General features: G+C 37.8%; 1 protein-coding gene across 4 annotated transcripts in view; it reads left to right on the top strand.

Annotated features, from left to right (window-relative positions):
• The window catches only part of MKKS (MKKS centrosomal shuttling protein), a 61,737-nt gene that overhangs the window by 4,249 nt on the left and 43,185 nt on the right, over positions 1-14,303 (top strand). For 2 of the 4 annotated variants that reach the window (XM_045194536.3, XM_053926899.2), the window contains exon 3: positions 516-626. In XM_045194536.3, the coding sequence (XP_045050471.2) occupies positions 516-626 (111 nt within the window). The other 2 variants (XM_024559325.4, XM_053926900.2) reach the window with 2 other exon arrangements.

Below are 14,303 nucleotides of genomic sequence, written 5' to 3'. Positions count from 1 at the left end.
AAAGTGATAACCTATGGTATTGGTTACAAGTTTGAAAATTCATATATGTTCAAGGTTATACCCTTGATAAATATTAAAAGTTTATGTGTTTTCAATACAGCTGGGTTATAGCTGTATTGTCATTTCCATAGCAACTTGAAATAAATTTTATATTATTCAGCTAAGTTATTTAGACTGAAATAATTTTTTAGTACAGGTACTAGCAAACCTTGCTTACACAGTTATTTTTAGGCCATTCATTTGTGAATCTCAGTTTGCAGAGTTAAATATATATGAAAGATGATATTGATCTGGTCCATGAAAACAAATATTTGGCTAAGATATATTTCTTTAATCTCTAATCTTTATTATTCCAAAATATTCATCACACTACAACCTTGGAAACACAGGTTTTGTTCTTTTGCAATGAAAGTCAGGCTCTTTGAGTTTACTATCTAAGTGTCTTGAGAACATGCCTGTATTCCTTTGTGTACCTGAGGCCACTGTCTGATTCTGATGATTTGTTTCTCATGCAGCTCACGTGTGAGACAGCACTGCACGTTTTGCAGTTAACACTCAAGGAACCATTTGTTTTGTTGGGAGGTGGCTGTACTGAAACTCACTTGGCAGCATATATCAGACACAAGGTAGGTTTGATAGTCCTCAGATTATCTGAATTCTTAGCAGTATTCATTTTATGATAAGCCAAAACATAATTCCCTAGAGCCTTTAATGCTTAATTTCTCCATTGTCTAAATCAGATATGGTATTGGAAAATACTTGAGGAAAATACCACTTGCAAGTGTAAGGTAACATCTTTATCGCAGTGATTGTTATTAATCTAACCTTTTACCAAATGATCATATTCTTTGTGTTTTGTCTAAATATTGTATGTCGAAATGAGTATTCTGCTAATGGGAATTGTCATATTAGAGATACCAGCTGCTGTGATATAATAGTAATTGATATTCACAAGGAATGTGCTGAGATTCTACAAATAATTTAGTATGTGCTGGATCATCAAGAAAAGTCTTTATTTTTTAAAGCATTTCAAGTATTCTGTTATAATTTTTAAATTGGTATCCATTTATGATATATACTATTTCTATTAAGTAGAATCTTTTTTATTAATCTAGGAAAGCATTTCCAAACAAGAGATGAATTTAATGCATTATAGTTCTACTTAGTTAATAAACACTGGCCTACTTTATTTGAAAGTAGATACAAACAAGTATATGTTTTGAGATATTTGCAGTTGATTCTTTGGCTTGTCAAGAATGGTGTTAAGAGTCTCTGCAGAGCTGCTGGCGGATGACTGGGACTGGAGAGAGTACAAATGTTTTCTGCAGACATGCCCCCCCTGCTTCCTCAAATAATTCTAAATCCACATGATGCGAAAGCCCATTCATGAAAAGCTAGCAGAATATCTATTATGAAAAACAAAATTAGTGCCGATCTATGGATGCCGAATGGGCAATAATATGGTCTGTAAATTGGGTTGAGTAAACTAGAAAAAGTTTTTTGGAGGACGAAGACATCTTGAGTAAGATTTTGAAATAACAATTCAGCATTGAAAATATGGAAAAAGAATATACATTAGAGATTATCTCATCTGCTTCAAACCTCCTGGGTAAGAAATTTTTTAAAAAGTGGTCACTTTTATAGTAGTTAGATAAGAATTTTAACAAACATTCAATTAATAGTTTGCTAGTATATTCCTTTTTTTCTATCATGACATTTCTAGGATAAACTTTTTAGAATGGTGGAACCCAAAAAAACCAGTTTAAAGTCATATTAATTTTCATTAATTTAAAGACAAAGAATATTTTTAAAACATTGATGCAAAATTGAACACATTCCTAAATGGTTTTTGTCTTAATATGTATGTTCTCATTTTTAACAAATCTCAAACATTTTGTTGAATATAAATAAGTACTTCATTTAGACATTAGTCTTCAGAAACTTCTTCCTGTGTATAAAAATCTATAATACGAGCATTACGCCTTGTTCTTCATATATTAAGGAGGCACTACTGAGAAGTCATTCAGAATAAGTTGATCATGGGACTTATTATTCATTCATTCTGGTAACATAACTGGGTATGTATTTTTACTACAAAAAACTAGGTTAAGGCATTATAGCCTGGCCAGCAGACTCATATATGCTCATTAGCATTGTGCCAAACTCCTAAATAAATTGAAAGTAGATAGTAACTTTATGAATACGGGTTTGATCAAGTACTCTATTTTTCAGAAACATTTTTATAACATTAATTGCTCTGTATGTGTTTTTAATTGTTTCCTTACTCTTTAGACTCTTAATAAGCCAGAAAGCATTCTCAAAGATGGTTGGTGTACTCAAACAGAACTTCAACTAATTACTGAAGCATTTTGCAGTGCGCTAGAATCTCTCACTGGCTCTTTAGAACATGATGGAGGTGAAATTCTCACTGACATGAAGTATGGACACTTTTGGTCAGTTCAGGCAGATTCTCCCTCTGTTGTTCACTGGCCAGAATTGCTTTCAAGATGCGGCTGTGGACTATACAATAGCCAGGAAGAACTCAACTGGTCTTTCTTAAGGAGTGCTCAGCGTCCTTTTGCTCCACAACCCTGCCTTCCACATGAAGCTCTGGGCTTGGTCAGCAACCTGACCTTGGACTGTTTCACTGCTAAGCTTAGTGGCCTGCAGGTGGCTGTGGAGACAGCCAATTTGATTTTGGATCTTTCGTATGTCATTGAAGATAAAAACTGATATAAGAAAGTAGTGTGTTTACAGTAAAAAAAAAAAACAACTAGTCAGGTATTAATTAAGAATAATATTGACTATATTTGTTCTCACCCAAAGTCTGTTCTGCGTTTTTGAATAGATAGCTCACAAAATTATAGATTTACTTATATAAGGAAAAATGTATTCTTGAATAGAAATACCATAGAATAATAAAAATGTGAAGCATTATTAAAGATACGGCAGTTATCTTTGATCTTTTACAGATACCAATACATGTTGCTCTAAATTTTTTTTTGTTATTTTGACATTATTCTAAGAACATACAGGAATAAAAAAATCCTAATCTATCCTAATCTATGTCTTAGTTTGTATATACTTATTATAGATATTTTTGTTTATAAAATTTGATTCCAAAATATCACAAAGCATCCAGTGCATATTTCTCAATCAAAAAAAGTTTTCAAACTGCATATTTAGTAAAATTTCAGTGTTCCTTATCTGAGATTATATTTATTCAGTGTTTAGGTTATTGATGTAGAACCTGATCTACATGCGGTTGCTGGTTCTTTTCACAGTTCTTCATTTCTGTTATTTTGAGGAAATGTGTGAATAGTAGCAAAGCAGCATAGAGAAAAGAAGTGGAAAAGTTATTTCTCTAGTTCAGTCAGTGTTGCAGAAAAGAGACTAGAGCAGCTCTCATAGTCAAAGTACAGACACTGATGTTTCACCAAGGAATGTAATTTGAATTTTATGCAAATGCAAGGTGTATTGATAAATTGAAGAAATACAGAATCCAGCTCAAGGAATCAGTGTGGAACTGTAACATTTACTAAATTAACCTTTAGGAAAACACTGAAAATTTTTGGAAAATTAAACAGCCTGAGAATCAATGATCAGATGTATAGCCGTGATAGTGGGAGATAAAAATTTTAAGCAATTTTCTACAGTATTCTTGGAATCCAAAAGAAAATTTACCCTGAGCCAAAGAAAAAATTACAGTACAAACTCTCAGCAATGCAGTATATATCAAAAAATCAGCTACACCTCAAGCTTCATTAAATATTTCTCTAAAATTTTACTTCTTTTATTGTTAGAGTCAAATAGCAGGGCAGCTTGGTAGGCAGCCTCTAAGTTGGGCCCCAGTGATCCCACCTCCTGGTTTTCAGGCCCCTTGGGTATGGACTTCCGTAAGTCTCCATTTTCCCCTTTCTGAACAGGAATGTCTTACTGTGGTTATTCATGCCTGATCCATCATTATTTGGGGGGAGCGTAGGACAGGTTACTTGTCTCATTAATTTCATGGGTCTTCCAATGGAGAGGAACGGTGCTCCAGAAGCTGTGCTTAAGAAAATTACACCTGAAGAACTTCATTCACCCTGACCTGATTTCGGTGATGAGATTTTGGACTTTGAACTGATGTTGCAATGCTGTGAGACTTTTGGAAATCTGGGAGGGTGTGAATGTATTTTGCAGTAATTTGCATGTAGTCTCTAAGATGGCTGCCAGTGGTCTCACCTCCTGGTAGTCCATCTTTTGGGGGTGGGTAGGACCTAATGACTGGTTTTAATGAGTAAAATACAGCAGAAGTGATGGGGTATTACATCTGATGTTAGGTTGTAAGAAGAGGGGCTTTTCTCTTAATCTCTCACTTGCTCACTCTGATGGAGGCCCGCTGCCAGGTCGGGAACTGCCCTGTGGAGAGTCTCATATATGGCAAGGGACTGAGTGAGGCTTCCAGCCAACAGCCCACGTGGGACTGGATTTGGAAGCAGATCCTCCCTAGTGGAACCTCAAGGTAGATTGTATCCCCTGCCGTTTCTGCCACTTGAGAAGCCCTGAAGCAGAGGATTTAGATAACCCATAAAATAATGATCAACATTATACTGTAATGAAAAATTTGAAAAATATGAATCACATTAAGTACATCTTTTCAGTTGCTTTTCTATATAAAAAGAAAAGTAACATTAAAGATATACCAGGTCTGTCTGGAAAAAATCCCACCATTGTTAATATAATGAGGACGGTTTGCATGATACCAATGTAACCTGGCAGCCAAGGAGAGTGGACTGGAATGCACATGCATAAACAATGACTTCACCGTACTAGCCAGTGGGGGCTGTAGACACCATTGAGTGAGCATGTCTACTGTGTGGCCATCACATTCAAAGTGACTGAGCAAGTAGAGCAACGAATCTGCATCAGACTTTGCCTTAAACCTGAACATTCCTCTGTGTGGAAACTATTGAGATGATTCAGAAGGCCACAGCCATGGGCAACTGGTGATTGGCAGCTTCATAACAACAGCATGCCTGCTCATGCGTCACATTTCGTGCAGAGTTTTTTTGGCAAAACATCAAATCATTCAGGTGTATCAGTCTCCCTACTGCCCAGATTTGATGCCATGTGATTTCTGGCTTTTCCCAAAACTAAAATCACCTTTGAAAGAGAAGGGATTTCAGACCATCAATGGCATTCAGGAAAATATGGCAGGGCAGCTGATGATAACTGGGAAAACTGTGTGAAGTCCCAATGTGCCTACTTTGAAAGGGACTGAGGCTTCATTGTCCTATGTACCATGTTTCTTGTATCTTCTTCAATAAATGTCTCTATTTTTCATATTATGTGGCTGGATACCTTCTGGAAAGATCTTCTATGTCTCACTAGCTAGATGACCAGTTCCTTGAGGTCAGGGAGTGTGAATAAATCTTTTTTTTTAACCTCTAAGCTATTGAGTATTATGTCTGACAAACAAAAAGAGGTCAACAAACACTCCTCAAAATGAAAGGACAACACTTCAAACAAAAACTACAGGGATAAAATAGAATGTTTATTATAAATATTTCTTCAGTGTGGATTTATAATAGGAGATTGTCAAGTTGCTTTATATCCCTCTTAAGTCACAATTTATTAAGGTGCTGGTATTCCACTGCTCTTAGTGCACCTGAATCTAGTAAATTATCTCTCCAAACAAAACTTTGATCTACACATAGGAATAACTGTAGGGATTGATTCTTTTGTATGAGTATGACTATGTCCTTATTATATTCTTAATAAGGAAGCAAATAAATCTACTTGTATTTCCAAGGATACAGGCTAACATTGGATTAGATCTTCTGAACTCAAATTTTGTAGATGACTGGCAAAAATTTCAATGGATTACAGATACCATAGTTACTAATTGGAAACATTTAACTACATGAAAAAAATTATAAAGATATCAGATTTTCAAAATTGCCTTTTCCTTCAGATTAAGAGATAGATTTATTTAGACAGCTGAACCAGGGATTTGTAAGAGATGTTTAGTCTCCTTAACTATAACCCAAAGATTATCAGAAAGGAATAAAAGCTAATTTGATGTTTTGACCAGGGCTTCACTGATTATGAAAGTGATTTTTGTACTTGATACATTTAAATAATAATCTGCATGATTTATGTGAGTACGAATATTATTGGTTTATTTTAAGTTATCCAAAGAACAGTTCAACAATTTAAGAATACAGAATATGACAGGTCTTACAGAGGTACTTACGATTTCTCTTATATCATGTGAATACTTAACTAGCTTTGACTATACAAACTAAGTGATTTCAAGGGTACCTATGATAATAAAAGATACTAACAATATATAACTTAAATATCCTGTGGAAAATACTTCACTAATAGTTGACTTAAAATGTCTAACATATAGCCCTATCTGGTGTGGCTCAGTGGATTGAGCACCAGCCTGCGAACCAAAGGGTCACCGGTTCAATTCCTAGTCAGGGCTCACATTTCAGGCAACCACACATTGACGTTTCTCTCCCTCTCTTTCTCCCTCTCTCTAAAAATAAATAAATAAAATTAAAGAAAAATAATAAGATGTCTAACATATAAAGATACTCTAACATATGTACAAATGGAAGAGTTAAGGAATTGAAAGTATTTATAAGACCCAATAAGTATTTTGGCTTATAAGATTCTTTGAATTTATGTAGTTGTCCAATTTTTTCCATGTTGCTAAAATCCAAACCTCTTTGGATTAATAAAATGCTAATCCTGTTCGACTCCTGTGGTTTAATAAATGTTAATGCTACATGTCCTGTGAGTCCCACAAAAGTATTGAGCAGCTGTCACTGACTTCATTCTCTTCTGCATTATTTCCCTTTTCCTTTTTTGTAGTTACCAGGGTTTCCCATTCTGTCTCCCAAGGAACCTCATAATACCATATTCAGATCTCAATCTTACTTTAAGTCACAAAACAGTGCCTGAGGCTTAACTTACTTGTCTTTTTTTTCCTGTCATTTATTTCTCTCAAATGAGCTCCTGTGAAATTATTTTCATGATTTTTCATCTCATATTTTACCATCCAAGTTTGAATAATGACTTTCTTGAACTGTTAAGGAAGTGGTTTTAAAAATTATTTACAGCTACAGCATAGGGAGTATATTCAATAATATTGTAATAACTATGTATGGTGTTAGCTAGGTACTGGAGATATCAGGGGAACACTTTGTAAAGTATATGGTTATCTAACCACTATGCCATGCACCTGAAACTAACACAAAATAATATTGAATGTAAACTGTAAGTAAAAAAAAATTTAAACTATAAAAGCAATGTCTGTTTAAAAAATTTATTTACAGTATTTTCTGGTAAGGATTGTACACAACTTCAGGAAACACAGATTTGTAAAACATTTCAACATGATGGAGGTGAAATTCTCACTGACATGAAGTATGGACACTTTTGGTCAGTTCAGGCAGATTCTCCCTCTGTTGTTCACTGGCCAGAATTGCTTTCAAGATGCGGCTGTGGACTATACAATAGCCAGGAACAACTCAACTGGTATGTTGCTTTGTAATCTGTTTCTTTTACCTAATATGTCATGAACATCCTAAATATGTACAATCATTACACATTCTACTCCTCCATCATTTTTAATGCCTGAAGAAATTCCAGTTGTAGAGATTATACCATAATTTAGTCAATGAACTTTTATTAGTATACCTTTAGGCTGTTTTCAATTTTTGTATTCATATAAACAAAAATGCCATGGATATCTTATATATGTCCTTTTCCCACATCCCTTGTTATTTCCTTAGGACGAATAAATGGAATTAAGATTTCCGAGTCCAAGTGTATTTAAAATGGAAATGCTGTTATACGTATATATTGTCTGTCTTCCAGAAATGTTGAACCAATATACTCCAACCACAGTGTGTGAAAGTGTTCATTTTCATGAACTTTGGCCAACAGTAGTTATTGTCTTTGCCAATGTAATAGCTGAAAATAGGCTTATTTTATAATTTGCATTTTTTTTAATTATTAGTAAGGTAGATACATTTTTATACATTGTTGGCTATATATTCCTTCTTTACTCAATGCTTCTTAACAGGCCTTCTAAGTTATCTATCAGAAGTTCATCTTTCTAATACATATTTATGTTTTTATATTTATCTTCTTATATGCATTATTAAATATATGTACATATTAGGTGAATTTTTAAAGCAAATGCACAGTATTTTTCATGGTTTCAATTTTCAAACTAGCTTTCCACTCTCAAGCTAAACATGGTACTTTTTTAATGGCACAGTTTTATTTATTTCTATTGATTTGCATTCATAGGCATCAATAAAACACCTAAGTAATATGATGAATTTAAAATACTAGGACTTCTGGCCAAAATGTTGGCATAGGTAGATATGCTTTGTTTTCTCACACAACCAAAAGAAAAACAACAAATTTAAAAACAAAAATCAACTAGAAATGCCAGAAAATCAAACTGTATGGAAGTCTGACAACCAAGAAGTTAAAAAAGAAACATTCATCCAGACAGTAGGAGGGGTGGAGACAGGTAGCCGGATGGAGAGGACATGAGACAAGGCAGCTGGTGGACCCAGTGGTCCCACATCCATATGCAAATAAGCCGGATGGATCAACTGGGGAGTAAGATGGACCACACAACACAGGGTTCCAATGCAGGGAAATAAAGCCTCAAAACCTCTGGAGGCAAAAACCTGTGGAGGTTGTGGCAGCGGGAGAAACTCACAGTCTCAAAGGAGGGTCTTTTGGATAGACCCATCTACACAAACCTACCCACCCAGAAATCCGCACGAGAAGGGCCCAATTCACTTGTGGGTAGTGGGGGAAAATTACTGAAAGTGGGCGAGAGCTGAGTAAGCAGCATTGTTCCCTCTCTAACTGCTCCTCCACAGACAGCCCCACAACACAGTGACATGGGTTGCCCTGCCCTGGTGAATACTTAAGGCTCTGCCCCTTACTACATATGGAAAGACATTGTTCCTATTCTGATAGAGCTTAAAGTCTGAAAATGATCTACATAAGGGTAAATTAATCTGAGCTATGAAGAAGAGATATGTCATTTCTATAAGAGAGTATAATGGGAATCAGGAGGATCTTACCTAAGGAAAGATGAATGAAGTGGGATCATAGAATGATCAGCGTTAATTAGGTAAGAAAAAGTTAGATGATTCCAGGCTGAAAGAGTAGCATATAAAAAGGCCCTTTGGCAGGCAGGATCACAACATATTTGAAGAAATGAAAGGTCACTGTAGCCAAAGCTTGGAGAGTGAGGGCAAATGTCATGGAAGGTGATTCTGAAGACACAGGTGGGAGCCTGGCCAGGCCAGACTTTGTAATGATTACGAGTTTGGAATTAACTGAAGGCAGGGAAAATGCTGACGTTTTAAGTTGAGGTAGGAGGGCAGTCAAAGAAGCAGTGAGTTTGGTGAGGGGAAACCATGTAGTTAGGAAGTTATTTACTAGATCTGGGAAGAAATTATGGCAGATGGAGCTGGCATTATAGATGAGAGACACGGATGGATTTGAGAAATATTCAGCAGAGAAACACAACAGGACCTGTGATGACTGAAATAATAGCAAATGGACAGTTGGACAGTTAGAGATAACTCCCTGCTTTTAGTTGACTCATCTTGATGACTCATGAAAAAGATTTGGGCAGACTTCCGGCCAAGATGGAGGCATAGGTAGACACACTGTCCCTCCTCGCACAACCAAAATAAGGACAACAATTTAAAAACAAAAAACAACCGGAACTGACAGAAAATCGGACTGTATGGAAGTCCGACCACCAAGGAGATAAAGAAGAAACATTCATCCAGACTGGTAGGAGGGGTGGAGATGGGCAGCCAGGCAGAGAGGACTTGCGGCAAGTCAGCGGCTGTTGGACCCAGTGGTGGAGGCGGACTGTGGGCAAAGCTGCAGCTGCCCCGTGCAGCAGCAGCTGGTGTGCCAGATGTCAGACCTCGCAAACCAGAATTCCAGCATGGGGAAATAAAGACTCAAACCTCTGATTGAAAATACCTGTGGGGGTTCAGGCGGCAGCAGAAGAAATTCCCAGGCTCACAGGAGAGTTCATTGAAGACACCCACAGGGTCCTAGAACACACACAAACCTACCCACTCAGGAAGCAGCACCAGAAAGGCTTGATTTGATTGTGGGTAGTGGAGGGAGTGACTAAAAACTGGCGAGCAGAGCAAGCGCCGTAGCTCCCTATTGGACCCCTCCCCCACTTACAGTGTCACAATGCAGTGAGTGTTACCCCGCCCAGGTGAATACCTAAGGCTCCGCCCCTTTACATAACAGACATGCCAAGATGAAAAAAATGGCCCAAATGAAAGAACAGATCAAAGCTCCAGAAAAAATACAAATAAGCTATGAAAAGATAGCCAACCTATCAGATGCACAGTTCAAAACACTGGTAATCAGAATGCTCACAGAATTGGTTGAATTTGGTCATAAATTAGATGAAAAAATGAAGGCTATGCTAAGAGAAACAAAGGAAAATGTACAGGAAGCCAATAGTGATGAGAAGGAAACTGGAACTCAAATCAATGGTGTAGACCAGAAGGAAGAAAGAAACATCCAACCAGAAAAGAATGAAGAAACAAGAATTCAAAAAAAATGAGGAGTGGCTTAGGAATCTCCCACGACATCTTCAAACGTTCCAACATCCGAAATGTAGGAGTGCCAGAAGGAGAAGAGGAAGAACAAAAAATTGAAAACTTATTTGAACAAATAATGAAGGAGAACTTCCCTAATCTGGCAGAGGAAATAGACTTCCAGGAAGTCCAGGAAGCTCAAAGTCCCAAAGAAGCTGGACCCAAGGAGGAACACACCAAGGCACATCATAATTACATTAGCCAAGATGAAACAGAAGGAGAGAATCTTAGAAGCATCAAGAGAAAAGGACACAGTTACCTACAAAGGAGTTCCCATAAGACTGTCAGCTGATTTCTCAAAAGAGACCTTACGGCAAGAAGGGTCTGGAAAGAAGTGTTTCAAGTCATGAAAGACAAGGACCTACATCCAAGTTTGCTCTATCCAGTAAAGCTTTCATTTAGAATGGAAGGACAGATAAAGTACTTCCCAGATAAGGTCAAGTTCAAGGAGTTCATCATCACCAAGCCCTTATTATATGAAATATTAAAGGGATTTGTCTAAGTAAAAGAAGATAAAAAACATGAGCAGTAAAAATGACAGCAAACTCACAGTTATTAACAACCACACCTAAAACAAAAACAAAAGCAAACTAAGCCAACAACTAGAACAGGAACAGAACCACAGAAATGGAGATCACATGGAGGGTTATCAACTGGGGAGTGAAAGGGGGAGAGAGGGGGGAAAGGTACAGAGAATAAGTAGCATAAATGGTAGGTAGAAAATAGACAGGGGGAGGGTAAGAATAGTATAGGAAATGTAGAAGCCAAAGAACTTATATATATGACCCATGGACATGAACTACAGGGGTGGAATGTGGGAGGGAGGGGCTGGGCAGGATGGAGTGGAGTGAAGTGGGGGAATGAGACAACTGTAATAGCATAATCAATAAAATATATTTTTTAAAAAAGATTTGGGAGAGGGATGGCAGTTTTGTTTTGAACTTAATGAGTTTAAATTGCTTTCTCCTCAATCAAGTGAAGGGGTTAAGAAGGTAGATAAACAAATCTAGAGCTCAGAGGATGAATCTCGGGTAGGAATATAATATGTGAGTAATTTGAAATAGATAGTTATTGAAGCTGTTCATTCACTGATTCATTCAATCAACACATATTTATCACACTCCTACTATGTGCCAGGCACTGTTCTATGTTCTGGAGATTCAAATAAATTTTAGAGTCAACTTGACAATTTGTATGAAAATCCTTTGGGATTTTAATTGGGGTTTCATTATTTGTACAAAATTGATACCTATATAATATTTTTAAATTGTATTTTATTGATTATACTATTACAGTTTTCCTGCTTTTTCCCTCTTTGTCCCCCTCCACCCAGCACTCCTCACTCCCTCAGGCAATCCCCCCACCATTGTTCATGTCCAGGGATAATTGTTTAAGTTCTTTGGCAACGTCATTTCCTATCTGTATTTTACATCCCCATGGCTATTGTGTAACTACCTATTTGTACTTCTTGATCCCATCACCTCTTCACCCATTCCCTCACAGCCACCCACCTCTATCTGGCAACTATCAAAACACTCTCCATATCCATGATTCTGTCTCTGTTCTTGTCTGCTTAGTTTGATTTTTAGTTTGATTCAGTTTTTGATAGATACACATTTGTTGCCATTTTATTATTCAGTTTTGATCTCCTTCTTCTTAAGTCCCTTTGACATTTCATATAATATGATATGATGAGCTCTTTAAATTTTTTCTTGCCTGGGAAGCTCTTACCTGCCCTTCAATTCTAAATGATAGCTTTGCTGGGTAGAGCAATCTTGGCTGTGGGTCCTTGCTTTTCATGACTTCAAATATTTCCTGCCAGTACCTTCTGACCTGCAAAATCCATTTTGAGAAATCAGCTGACAGTCTTATGGGAATTCCCCTATAGGTAACTAACTTCTTTTCTCTTGCTGCTTTTAAGATTCTCCCTTTATCTTTAACCTTTAGCATTTTAATTATGATGTGTCTTGGAGTGGGCCTCTTTGCATCCATTTAGTTTTGGTCTCTCTGTGCTTCTTAGACTTGTATGTCTATTTCCCTCACCAAATTAAAGAAGTTTTCTTTCATTTTTCTTTCAAATACACTTCCAATTTCTTGCTCTTTCTCTTCTCCTCCTGGCACCACTATGATGCAAATGTTGTTCCTCTTGAAGTTGTCACAGAGGCTGCTTATACTACTTTCATTTTTTTAAATTCATTTTTCTTCTTGTGGTTCTGGTTCATTGTTTTTTGCTTTCTTATGTTCCAAATCATTGATTTGATTCTCAGCTTCACCCATTCTACTCTTGTTTCACTGTAAATTGTTCTTTATTTCAGTTAGTGTATCCTTTGTTTCTGACTGGATCATTTTTATGCTGTTGAGGTCCTCACTAAGTTCCTTGAGCAACCAGTGTTTTGAACTATGCATCTGATAGATTGGTTATCTCCCTTTTGCTTAGCTCTTTTTCTGGAATTTTGATCTGTTTTTTCATTTGGGCTGTGTTTCTTTGTCCCTTCATTTTGGCAGCCTTCCTGTGCTTGTTTCTATGTATTAGGTAGAGCTGCTTTGACTCCATGTCTTGGTAGTGTGCCCTAATGTAGTAGGCATCCTATAGGGTCCAGTAGCACACCTCTATCACCCAAGCAGGGTACTTCAGGTGCGCCCTTCATGTGGGATGACTACACCTTTCTCTTGTAGTTGAGCCTTGGTTTCTATTGGAAGGTCAATGGGAGCGATTTATCCAGGTCAGTCAGCTGCAAGGACTTGCTGTGACCACTGACCACCAACCTCCTCCTTCCGTGAAGGATCACTTGTGCAGGGGCAGGGTGGTAGTGGTCTGATTAGGTCTGTAGCTGCCCACTGGGTGCTCAGGCTCTGCTATTTCCCGGGTGGTGCAGGCCAAGGTCAACCCCAACCTGTGTTTTACCCTGGACCACCCTGCCTGGGCTATAAAGCAATCTGAGGTGGTTACTACTTATGCTGGCCTTAGAGATTCCCAGGTAAAGCCAAGCTTTGAATTTAGGCTGGCTGCTTCTAGTGCCAGGCCTGGGGCTCCTGAGGTCAGCTGTTGCTTATTTGAGAGGATTTAGGAGGTTGTAAAGAATAAGCCAAGACCAGCCATTCCTATGGAAAAGCAATTTGGGTGGGCCCAGTAAGTTGTGTGGCATGGAGTCTCAGGGGCTCTCCAGAATGTAGCAAACAGTGTTAGCCATGTTGATGGAGTCTCAGATATGGCACCAGCTTGTCAGCTCTGTGGGGGAGGGTTCAGAAAAGGGACAATGGCCTCTGCTCATCTTGATGCCAGACACTTCAGTTTCTCCACTGGTGCCTTTCAAGCTGCTACCCCAGTGCTGGGACTCAGAGTCCGTATGTGGATTCCTTAAGATGAACTGCTTGAGGCTCCGACATTTCTACCACCGACTCAATCCCCACTGGTTTTTGCAGCCAGAAGTTGTGGGGACTTATCTTCCTGACACTGAAACCCTGGGCTGACAGGCCTGGTGTGAGGCTGGGACTCCTTGCTCCCAAGATATCCCTCCTGAATTTTTAGCCATCACCTGTGGATGTGGGACCAGCCCATTCTGCATCTCCACCCCTTGTACCAGTCTGGATGGATGTGGTTTCTTTAATTCTGTACTTGTCAGACTTCCATTC

The sequence above is a fragment of the Desmodus rotundus genome, chromosome 6 (genome assembly GCF_022682495.2).
Source record: "Desmodus rotundus isolate HL8 chromosome 6, HLdesRot8A.1, whole genome shotgun sequence".
Classification (NCBI taxonomy): domain Eukaryota; kingdom Metazoa; phylum Chordata; class Mammalia; order Chiroptera; family Phyllostomidae; genus Desmodus; species Desmodus rotundus.
This window is presented reverse-complemented; position numbering and strand designations above follow the sequence as displayed.